The 12,088-nt window shown below is 50.0% G+C and overlaps 1 protein-coding gene across 3 annotated transcripts; it reads right to left on the reverse strand.

Annotated features, from left to right (window-relative positions):
- Positions 1-5,262: 5,262 nt before the first annotated feature.
- On the reverse strand, positions 5,263-11,208 carry ANKRD33 (ankyrin repeat domain 33). Of its 3 annotated transcripts, XM_070454387.1 has the most exons (6): positions 10,974-11,208; positions 10,654-10,721; positions 10,059-10,310; positions 9,720-9,849; positions 9,401-9,541; positions 5,263-8,337 (listed from the first exon to the last, which is right to left on the reverse strand). In XM_070454387.1, the coding sequence occupies exons 3-6, from the start codon at positions 10,263-10,265 to the stop codon at positions 7,622-7,624; spliced, it is 1,194 nt and encodes a 397-aa protein (XP_070310488.1). In that variant the 5' UTR covers positions 10,266-10,310; positions 10,654-10,721; positions 10,974-11,208; the 3' UTR covers positions 5,263-7,621. The 3 variants fall into 3 exon arrangements, with proteins under 3 accessions (XP_070310488.1, XP_070310489.1, XP_070310490.1); XM_070454388.1 differs by lacking the exons at positions 10,654-10,721; positions 10,974-11,208 and adding an exon at positions 10,564-10,646; XM_070454389.1 differs by lacking the exons at positions 10,654-10,721; positions 10,974-11,208 and having other exon boundaries at positions 9,720-9,845; positions 10,059-10,146.
- Positions 11,209-12,088: the final 880 nt, after the last annotated feature.

Consider the following 12,088-nt stretch of genomic DNA (forward strand, 5'->3'; position numbering starts at 1 on the left):
GTGGTTCATGGCTTTGGGGTCTGTTAGTTATTCTTGCCCTCGACAAACAACCTGAGTTCGTACATTAATGGTGATATTTATATTAGCAATTTTAGTCATGAACGATGTTATCAGCAACAGCGATTTTCGTCATCTGACTCTGGTTGATTGGTGTTCAGTTAGCACAGGATTGAGGTCAGAGGGAACAAGAAAGGGAGCAGGTTTTGGATAAAGAGATTGATCATAAACTTGGTAAGGAAACTGTTTTAGAGGGCCTCGGTGTCACAGTTGCCATGTTATACATTAGATCCTCAGACTTTATTCACCTTAGAGCTGAAAGTATGTATCCTTTACCAACCTCTCTCCATTTCTCCACCCCTCTGCCTCTGGCAAGCACTTTTCCACTCTCAGTTTTTATGAATTTGACTTGCTTTTAGATTCCACATGTAAGGGATCCCATGTACCCATGTAGTATTTGTCTCTCTGCTATCTCTAGATTTTAAAGCTTCAGAATTAGGTCACTTAGGTTCTCTTCCTTCTAATTATTGATCATATGTTATTCTAATATACGTTTGTGCTTAGTCACTCAGTCGTGTCCGACTCTTTGCGACCCCATGGACTGCAGCTCACCAGGCTCCTCTGTCCATGGAGATTCTCCAGGCAAGACTACTGAGAGGTTGCCATGCCCTCCTCCAGGGATCGAACCTAAGTCTCCCACATTAGAGGTAGATTTTTTACCATCTGAGCCACAAAGAAGCCCAATATACATTTAGTTCTTGTTCTATTTATATCACACAGTGTCCCTTGACTCCAATACGTCAGGAGAGTTGAGCTGCAATTTTGCCACAATAAAAGAAGATGTGGGGACTTCTCTTGTGGTCCAGTGGTTAAGACTCTGTGCTTCCAACGCAGAGGACGTGGGATCGATCCCTAGTCGATCTCACGTGCTGCATAGCATGGCAAAGAAAAAAAAGGGAAGATGGGTCCACTGATCTTGGTTTGAGAGGATGTTCCACTGAAACTCAGGACATGAAGATGCCCTGCAGGTCTGGTTGAGTGTTTGTATGCCACAGGAGTTGCCAGGGCATCGAGGCTTTTGCCCACTCTAAACAGAAGCAGGGCCTGAGTTTGCTGGAGTGAGGGTGGGCAGAGTTGCCCAGCAAGGGGAAAATGGGCCTGCCAGGCTCTTGAGTGGTACTAAGGGGATCCTTGCTGCTGGAAGAGAGAATCTGAGCGGCTATGGAACCATTCCCAATGGGGAGGACTTGGTATTTGTATAAGGATGGAGGTCTCTAGGAGAAAGGGGGTCCTCCTTGTATAAGGAGGCTGGGAGAGAGATTGTTTGCAAGAGACGCCGAGTGGCTGGGTGAGGCCAGAGGCCAGCGGGATTTCCTTCAGCTCCCGCCACTCGGGTGGGTGGGACCGGATTGTTGGAGCAGGACACAGGAATCTGCCTTTGTTTCCAGCTGGAGGGGAAATGCCACAAATCCTGCCCCTTTCCTACCCCTTCCAGCATCTGTGCCCAGACGCTGCCCTTCCCAGCGCCAGGGGGCCTGGCACTGAGGGTTCCCAGCGACCTCTTGTCTCCAAGACCCCCTCATCTGCAGGCTCTGCCCCTTGTTCCCCAGGGCAGATCCCAGATGCAGGATGAAGGGGCGGTGGGGTAGCTAAGACTGGTGTGGAGGAAATAACCATAGAGCTGGATTTAGGCTTCAGCTGCCCCCTCTCTCCTTTCCCTGAGAGGACCACAGATTTCACAGTTGAGGAAGGCACCCAGGTCTATGGGGAGGACTCAAGGGTCAGGCTTGGACCTCCCTCAGCCCCCCACCACTCACTCCCCACGGTTAGACAGACTCTGCATCCTCCACCAGTCACACAGGCCATATGTGAAGCCAGGCAGCTAGGGGACCACAAAGTGTTGGGGAGCAGTGGGGATCCGAGGGGGAGGGGTGGGCCAGGAACCACAGGGAGTGGGGGGACCCTGCCTTTATTTTTGCCTCTGTCAGTGAGCAGATGTGTTTGTGCAGCTGTGTGATGGGGTATTTATGTGTGCTCGTGTGGTGGCGTCTCTGTGTGCGACTAGGAGTTTGTAGACCAAGGGGCCTGAGTGTATTTCTATGCCTGTGCGTCCACAGGCCCCCGTGGGCCCCGGCTGACTGTGTGTCCCCATGTGACATTGCGTGTCTGACTATGAGTGATGCAGAGTCTATCCAACCCCACTCCTTGCACGCAAGTATTCCCTTCAGGTGTGGTATCTTCCTTAAACACGGGAAGCCATGGGCCCTCTGAGGCAGAGAGAGGCATGACTGGCTGGTGACTGTGGGGTGGATGATACAGAGAAGATGTTTTCAACCATCTGGAAAATAGGACAGCTGGAGAGGAATCCTGTCCAGGTGCCCCAGGTGGGGAAAAGCGGGACAGAAATCAATGAGCCCCAACTTGTTGTTCTGTCCCCCCCCATAATATATACACTCCCTTGCCTTCCCTTGGCCTAACAGGAGTCTCCTAGGCCATGTCCTGGAGTAACCAGGAACACTGCCACTCCTGGAAGCAGGGCAGCCCCTGAAAAAAAGAGGGAGGTGATAACGGCCCCTCTGAGCATCCCAGAGAAGGGTCAGATACAATTTAGCAACTGAACAAGCATCCCAGACCTTAGTGGAACCTGAACTTGGTTCTTTTCTATACACATCCATTGAGCCTGTATGAATCAGGCACAGAGGCAGGAGTGAGGAAGACAGACATAGTCTCTGCCTTCGCCGGAGTGAGGGGAAGGTTTCCCAGGAGTCCCCACAGCCTGGCTGACATCCCAGTGAGTACAGTCAACCTGCAGTCCTCTCTGGAGGAGCCCGTCTGCCAGGCTAGCGGGCCATGCCCGCTGCGGTGTTGGGAATGGGCTTAGGCATGCAGAGCATGTGGGAGAGCAGGTCTGAGAAGGTCATCTGGGAGAAGTGCGTGTTCTCATTCAGGGACCACCAGAATGGTATCCAGGACTTGCAGGGGAGGCCATGGGGTTCCAAAGACACATCCACTGGCCTCCTCCACGGAACTGCCCCCTCGGCCATTTCCTTACCCATTGCCGCCCAGCGCAGTAACAAAAGCTACTGTTTACCAGGTGCTGACTGTGAGCCAGGCCATGCTCTATGCCTGGCGTGCCTCCCACTGTTTAGGCGGCACAGCAACCCTGGGAAGTAGCGATTGGATATTATCACATTGGATCTTACAATGTGGAGGAGACTGAGGCTGGAGAGGAGCTGGTCACAGAGATAAGAGGCCGGGTCAGGAGTCAAACCCAGGTCTGCGGGTCGCAGCAGGGCGGCTCTGATGTGGCCTGTGTTCTTTACCACCAGGGGCCTTGTCCTGGGCTCCTTGGCCTCTGCTCATGGGGACTCAGTTGGGAAGCATCAGGAGCCAGGCTAGAGTGTGGAGAAGCTGGGATGCTAGTGGAGGGGTTAACTCAGGGCGGCACAGGTAGAGTGGCCCTAGGCTTCTTTCCTCGCTGGTGACCTGAAGGGCTGTCAGGAGCTGCTAGAGGATTAGAGAGAAATGGCTTGACCTGGGACTCTGGCTGCCCTGGAGATGGCCAGGGATGGAGAGGTGGGTATTCTCCAAGGTGGAAAGGCTCCCTCTGCTGGAAAATGTTGTCTGACCTGTGGCCCAGGTGTGACTGCCTGCCTATGGGACCTCCCAGCCCAGATCTACCCCAGGCCAGCCAGTTGGGAGGGAGAGCCACAGGGGGTAGTTCTCTAGCCCTGAGGATGCCATGGTCACCCCTGCACACTCGTAAAACTCAAGCCAGTTAGAAGTGGGAAGGAGTCTCAGAGGGCCAGGGAGCCTGGGCTGTGAGTGGGGGTGTGTGCTGCAGTGGAAGGGACATGGGATCCAGAGCCCACGAACTTGAACTCCAAGTGCCACTTAGCCAGCTGGTGACCTTGGGAAAGTAGCTTAACCGTCACATTGCCTCAATTTTCTCAACTGTAAAAGAGGAAGGTTGCAAGAATTAGGCCAGGCACAGGCTTTCCAGGTCTCACTAGTGGTAAAGAACCTGCCAGTGCAGGTCCCATAGGAGACTCCTGGGTGAGGAATATCCCCTGGAAGAGAAAATTTTGCAACTCACTCCAGTGTTCTTGCCTTGAGAATCCCATGGACAGAGGAGCCTGGTGGGCTGTAGTTCATGGGGTTGCAAAGAATCAGACATGACTAAAGCAACTTAGTGCATGGTGCAGACAGCTGCATTTGTTCATCTAATTCTCACAACAGCCCTACATGCTAATGTTACCTCCACTTTACATATGAGAGTCTTGAGGCTTAGAAAGTTCCTATAACCCACCAGAGCCCAAAGGCAAGCTAGGCTGAAGCATGTAATCCCCATGCTGTTCCAAGCCTGCCATGTGGTTCCTTTCCTGGCTGCAATTCCCATTGCCAGGGCTGGCTTCTTGGGCTTTGATTTCAGCAGTGGTTGAGGAGGAAAGAACTCTAGCTCCATTCTGGAGGTTTGGAAGCAACTCAATCAAACTCAGTTCTCCAAGGCCCTTCCATAGCACTTCAGCTCTTGGCAGCACTTTACAGTATACAGATCCTCTTTACCTTTATTAGCTAATGCATCTTTCTAATAATCTTGTTAACAGATGAGAAAAAGAGAGGTAAGAGAAACTTAAGTGTCTTATTCAGGATCACACAGGTAGGGAATGGCAAAGTTAGCCTTGAACACACTCTGGTTCACCACCGTTTCTAGGAGAAATCACATACTATCTAACCCTAATAGTTGCTGTCACATCAGCATTTGTGTGTGTTTTCCTCTGTTCAAAGAACAGATCTGTTTTATTTTAAATTGAGGTAAACACATGTACACCCATGGCTGATTCATGTCAATGTATGGCAAAAACCACTACAATATTATAAAGTAATCAGCCTCCAATTAAAATAAATTTTTAAAAAATTCAGGTATAATTGACAATATTATATAAATTTCAGTTATATAATATAGTAATTTACAATTTTAAAGGTTATATTCCATTTATAGTTATTATAAAGAATTGGCTATATTCCCTGTGCTATACAGTATTTCCTTGTAGTTTTATTTTATACATGGCAGTTTGTACCTCTTAATTGCCTAACCTTATCTTTCCCCTCCCACTTCCCTCTTTCCTTGGGTTACCACTAGTTTATCCTCTGTGAATCTATTTCTTATTTGTTATGCTCACTGATTTATTTTTTTATTTTTCACACAGCATTTGTCTTCCTCTGACTTATTTCACTCAGAATAATACCTTCCAAGTCCATTCATGTTGTTGCAAATGGCAAAATTTTATTCTTTTTTTACAGTGGTGTTCCATTGTGTGTGTATGTATATATACACAACATATCTTTATTCATTCATCTTTTGATGGACACAGGAGCAGATTTATTTTTAAGTCTTTCAAAATTTGGTAATACATGACTAAAAAGTCAAAACATTTTGTGCAGAAGAATTCCAAATAATTTATGTAGATATTCCACCCCCAAGAGAATGGAGTATCATTCCCCACTCCTTAAGTGTGGGCTTCAGATAATGACAGTACAATATAGAAAAGCGGGGCAGAGTAACAGTACAGTGGAGAAACCTGAAACAAACACCACCTCAGCCAGGTGATCAAGTCATGTTTATAATAGGTTATGTATCCTGAACATAATGTAAAGCTGCTAAGTCACTTCACTCATGTCCGACTCTGTGCGACCCCATAGACGGCAGCCCACCAGCTCCCCCGTCCCTGGGATTTTCCAGGCAAGAACAGTGGAGTGGGTTGCCATTTCCTTCTCCAATATATGAAAGGGAAAAGTGAAAGTGAAGTCGCTCAGTCGTGTCCGACTCTTCATGACCCCATGGACTGCAGCCCACCATGCTCCTCCGTCCATTGGATTCTCCAGGCAAGAGTTACTGGAGTGGGGTGCCATTGCCTTAACCTCTGTGGTCTTCCCAAAAACCCACAACCCGGTCTATTCAGAAAAACAACAGACAAATCCCAGTTAAGGGACCACTTACAAAATACCGACCAAGCATCCTCAAGACTGTCAAGGTTATCTGAAACAAGGAAAATCTGAGAAACTCAAGTCAAGAGGAATCTTTGGAAATGCGATGGCTAAATGGAAGGAATCCTAGGCAGACAAAGGATGTTAGGAAAAAACTAAGGAAACCTGAATTAAGAATGGATGTATTAATATTCACCCATTAATTACCAAATATACTATACTTGTGTCAATAAAAGAAGACAGTGGATGTGAGGTATATGGAAACTTTTCTTCACAATTTTTCTGTAAATCTAAAACTGCTAGAAAAAAAAATTAACTTTACTTTTCAAAGAAGCTTGAAGTTTCAAAAAAAAAAAAAATACTCGGTGAAAAGTCTCCCTTCTACCCTTGATTATCTGCTCAGGTTTATTCCCCTCCAAACCACCATGCCTCTTTCCAGGAGGGTTCCAGTGAAGCAGCATGGTTTGGTGTTAAGAGTCTGGCCCCCACAACTGGAATAACTGGCCCTCAGTCTTGATCTCTGTTGGTTTCTAGCTGTGTGACACTGGCAGTTCCTTACCCTGTTCTTGCCTTGTACCCTCAAAGCTAAAATCCTCATAAAATTATTGGGAGTGTTAAATGTATTAATGTATATAGTAAGCGTCTTATAAGTGTTTGCTTTTATTATTGCATATAAGTAAGCAAATATATTTATGCAACAAATGTTAATAGAAAATATCCAAAACTTGCAAATAACGCACATCAAAAAAATCAGAGTCCTTTCAGAGTTATTTTAGATCATTGACTAATAACCCCACCTATGGGTCAGCCAGGGGAAGTAACTGCTACATGATTTGCTATTGATTGATTAGTGTGTAGACTCTATAAAGAGGTTAACCTGTAGAAGATTGATGAACAGCAAATTTTTTTGCAGGTAGGAAAAAAAAAGTTATGGTTTTATTGCCAAGTAGGAATTAATTTCTTTGTATCTAATTTTGCAGTCTTATTCAAGCATTCTTTTTCCCCCAGTGTCAATAATTTTTCATTTCTTCCTTTTTTCTAAGTTAATTTTTTTAATATTATTTGTTTGGCTGTCCCAGCACATGGAATCTTGTTCCCTGACCAGGGATCAAACCTGGGCCTCTAACATTGGGAATGCAGACTCTCAACCACGGGACCACAAGGGAAGTCCTCATTTCTTCCTCCGATCCATCCTGCTGGTTTACTCATTAAATAGTTAAATAAATCTTGGATCTCACTATGTATCTATATTAGTCAAGTTTACCTTGGTGCAAATTTTGCTTTGACAAATAGTACCAGGCCATATACACTGTCCTACCCTTTGTTTTTTTTCACTTAATACATCTTGAAGGTAGTTTCACACCAGAATATAAAGAGCTTCCTTACTCTTGTTTTGTCACTGTATAGAATACATCATAAGGTTATGCAGTATTTATACTCAGAATCAATTTAGCCAGCCCCCTACTGATGAACACTTAAGTCGTTTCCACTCTTTTATCGTTGCAAACAGTGCTGTATGAGTAACCCTGTACACAGCCTGAGGGCAGAACCGCTTAGAAGCTGAGGGAAGGCTGAAGGGCCTCTGGAGGGCACAGGAGCCTGAGGGAGGGCCCTGGTTACCTGCTCCCAGCCCTGCCTAGCCGGTCTTCCCCTGGCTCTGTGCCAATCCGGCCTCCTCCTGTCTCCTCCTCTCCATCCTGAGCTCCTGGTATCTCCAGACAGGAAGGGACAGCCGGCGGTTCCCTGAAGCCCTGGGCTCTGGCTTCCACTGAAAGCCAGCCGAGGGTGCCTTGGAGAGGAGGATCTTGGGGGCTCGGGGCCTGGGGCTGGTACTATCCCTGGGCTGGAGCCACTGGGGGCACATGCTCAGCACACCCTGAGGGCTCTGGTAGGGGGTGAAGACCCGGGGGCCGGGGACTTCCTGAGGGGGCTGGGGGGCTGGGGGCGGGGGCGGGGCAGTGCCCAGCAGCTCCGGGACAGACTTCCTTCGGGTTCCCACTGCGGGGGGGTGGTCAGGGCACAGGGTGTGGCAGGCGGTGGTGAGGAAAGGACTGGCCAGGCTGGTGGTGATGGTCACAAGGTGGTCCAGGACACCCCCTTCCTGAGGAGACTGCGCAAAGGGGAGGGTCAAGGTGGCCTGCAGTCGCTCTAGGAGAGACGGGGAGGCCTGAGCCTGGGCCACGAGCCCGGGCAAGGCTGGCCACTCAGGCTGATAATGCCGGCTGAGCTGCTCCACTTGGGGCCGCCGCAGCAGCTGCCGGATCCTCTGCACCGTGTCGAAGCTGTCTGTCAGAAACGCCCACTCCAGGGCGGTCTTGCCCCGGACGGGATCCACGGCTGTCAGGTCAGCACCTGGGGGGTGGGGGGCACAGGGGTGTCATGCTGACTTGCAGAAGGACAGATTCTTTACCAATAGGATGGAGTGTCTCATCCTGTTGCAGCTGGAGCTGAGGATCCTCAGTGGCTATAGCCCAGGGTCAGTACCAGCCCCAGATTCAACTTCTGGCTTAGGACTGATGAAGAAATTGGAGTCCAGCGAGGGGAACAGACTTCAGAGAGACCTCCTGGGGAGGGAGGGTCTCCAAACCTGGTGTAGAACAGAGACCCCCTGAGCTAAGGCACACACCAGAGGGATGGTGTGCAGGTTGCCCAGGATGGGGTGGGGGTCCCTGGAGCAGGTGAGGGGATCCTGCTGGTTCCCACTCCTGGTTCCGCCCTTCATCACCACACCCCCCTAATCCTGGGAAGCAGGGAGAGGCTGTCTCTTTGAAACAAAGGAGGGGGCGCAGACCTTCCTCTCTTCTGACTCCAAACCCAGTCTGATGCAATGGGGAAGGGAAAAGCTGAAGGCTGGGGTTCCCCAGAGTGAACAACAGAGGGGGGACCCACCTCATGGAGTAATGATGGTCTGAGAGTGCACAGACAATGTGAACTTCACCCCAGAACAACTCTACACTGCCCCTACATCTCAACCATCCATCACTGCATTCCTGGAACCCTGGCTCCTCAGAGCTGGAAATCAGCCCAGAGAAGGCCATCACTCTCATTACCCTGGGTACGCTCAGAGAGGGAAGCCGTTAGCCCTCAATCACCCAGTTGGTGGCACAGCCGGGATGAGAACTCAAGAACCTGGTTCCAGACTCCAGCTTTTTTTGGTATTAGGTTATCTAGCTAGTCCAGTTATCCTCCCAACCTTTCTTTTCTGGGACCATCATTCACAGTGTAAACAGAGCTCTCAATAGCTGGACCCTTTATCAGAAGTCCCAGCACACTCCCCCCCACTCCAGGAGGTCAGCCTGGATTGATCTTCCTTCTCCATCTCTCTCCTCATTGCAACTATGATAGCAGACAGTGCTGGTGGGGAGGGATGGGGGAAGGACTCAAGGCCACAGATCCTGGTCCAGGCCCCATGCACCTGCCATGAGGAGGGCAGCGACACATTCTGAGCGATCCCGCATGGCGGCCTTCATCAGCGCGGTCAGTCCCCGCTGGTCCCGGCGCTCCAGGTCAAGGCCTGCATAGTAGTTGATCAGGTGACTCACCAGAGACACGTGGCCTACAAGGCACCAAGGGCAGAGCTTAGCTACTCAAGAAAGGGATGATAAAGCCCCAAACCCACCTTCCATCCAACAAGGCAGCGTCTGGGGTGGGAGAACGTCATTGCAGACAGTGTGGGGCTATGGTCGGGTCTGGAGCGGGACTACTGATTAAGGATGGGGTTAGCAGCCTCTCACCTGCTTGGGCAGCCAGCATGAGGGCTGTGTCCCCTTCTTTGTCCTGCTGGTTCACATCCAGGAAAGGACAGCGGCTGAGCAGGGCCACCACACTTTGGAAACCATGGTAGCAGGCGACCATGAGGCCTGTCTGGAGGAGGGGCAGCTCAGCCTCTGTGGTTTCCTCCAGGAGCTCCATGGGGGCCCTGGGTCCTCTAAACCCACAACCGTCTCAGAGATGTCCCAGGCCCTGGGAAGACCCACTCTTACCCACTCCCTCCTGAGGACCCAGGTGATGGGTGCTGACCCTGAAGCTCACAGTGCCCTCGCTGCCCTGCCAAGCCCCCCGGTGTGGCTCACCCTCCCGTTGCCGTCCACCTGGGTGGCTTCCTCTGGGGAGACCCCATCTTCCAGCATGGTTTGCAGCTGGGCAGGGTCATTGCGGACACAGGCCCAGTACAGGGCCCCCAGTGTGCAGCCTGGGGTAGAGGCCTCACTGTCCGGGCAGGACAGGGCCTCAGATGCATCCAGCCCTCCCTTCTGCCAGGTCGGCTCCTGGTCTTCCATCTTGCAGCCAAGAAGGCGAATGGCTCCTTCTCACGCGGTTGACATCTATAACACAGGATGAGGGGAACAGTGTTCTCCCTGGACCCGGAGAGGGACCCCAGCAGTTGTGACTGCCCAACTGGCCCTGGGGAGAGCTTTTTCTTGCTGGAGTCTCCCGTCCCATCTACCTTGGAGAGAGGACAAACCCCTGGCAGAGAGTTGCAAGAGTCTTAAGAGGACAGGAGTCCTTCACTACTAAGCGAGGATCCTAGTGAGATTCAAGGAGAGGAGCGGTCTTCTCTTTCCCATGGGAACTTACCTGGGGTTCGCAGGGTCCCTAGCAGGCAGTCACTGCTGGGGCCCAGCCTGGAGCCCAAAGCATTCCCCAGACTCCTGGAAGCACACTCACCGTGTCTCTGGCGTGTGTCGAGGTGGACTATCCGCCCCAGGAAGCAACGCTGGTAACAGATGGCTCGCCTTAACGGAAAAAGCTGCCTCAAACACCTCGGAGCTGAGCTGGATCAAGCCGGGTTACTTGGGGGGAGGCGGTGCGGTGGGGGGGGGGGGGGGGGGGGGGCGCGGGCAAGGCGGGGCCGGCGCTCTCCTCTCCAAGATGACAGAGACCCGCCCCAAAAGCCTGCCCGGGGTGGGCGGGGCCCAGTCAGGGCAGCTCCGCCCCCGCGGAGGCGGTTCTGAGAGTAAGCACCCCATCTCAGCCCACGCACTCACCTCGCGCCTTCAGGGGAGGCTGGCTCTATCAGAAACCGATCCTTCGATCGTGGAAGGGCTGCGATGTCCTCAGACTCAGTCTCAAAAGCTGAAGTCCCTTCTTCCTTGGTGGAGCGGGGCCTTGGTGATGGGGCGGTGGTGGAAGAGGGTGCTATTGACATCTCACCAAACAGGGGCTGGAGGGAAATGGGGGTTCCAGGGGTCACCTGGATCTATTTTTTGAGGTTCTGGAGAAATTAAAATATAAAGAATTGCTTAATTAAGGGCACAAAAATTATGATATAGAAAGTTTACGGGATTAGTTTGTTGTGGTAAATTAAATATGAAATATTTAAATTGTGTTGATATTTAAATGAATTTATTTGATTATGTAATTTGTTTACTTATAATTATTTATTAAATTAATAATGAAGTATTGTCAAACCATTCTTTAAATTACTAATAAATATCAAGTTTAATGAATTGGTTTTGGGCCTCAGGTGTAGAAAATGGAGCAAGTCATATTCCTCTGCTTATATCAGTTCAATTATAAGACTGTATAAGATCTCTCTCTTGTTTTACTTTATTTGACTTATCTCTTTCTTCCTTGATCCCCGGAGCCCATTCTCCTTTCCTTTACCAATTGACACAAATATCCTTGAAAATGTACATTTCATTGAGAAAGGTAGTGTTGATTTGTGTCTGTTTTAACTAACACCTTGCTTCCCTTGTGGCTCAGCTGGTAAAGAATCTACCTGCAATGCAGGAGACCTGGGTTCGATCCCTTGGTTAGGAAGATCCCTTGGAGAAGGGAAAGGCTACCCACTCCAATATTCTGGCCTGGAAAATTCCATGGATGGTATAGTCCATGGAGTCCCAAAGAGTTGGACACCACTGAGCGACTTTCACTTTAACTAACACCTTAGATTGTGCTAATCTCATTGTGTCTGTTCTCTTCACTCAGCGCTATGTTTTCAGGTTCTGTCCTTGTTGCATTCCTTGCAGTGTATCCGTCAGGAGTGCCTTTGGTTGTAAGTAATCAAAAACTGACCTTAGCGGTGTGGTGGCTGCCACAGACTGACTGTTCAACATCTATCCAAAACTGCAGATGCTGGAAAGCTAAAATGACATCTCCC

Source organism: Odocoileus virginianus, chromosome 24 (genome assembly GCF_023699985.2).
Source record: "Odocoileus virginianus isolate 20LAN1187 ecotype Illinois chromosome 24, Ovbor_1.2, whole genome shotgun sequence".
In the NCBI taxonomy this organism is placed as follows: domain Eukaryota; kingdom Metazoa; phylum Chordata; class Mammalia; order Artiodactyla; family Cervidae; genus Odocoileus; species Odocoileus virginianus.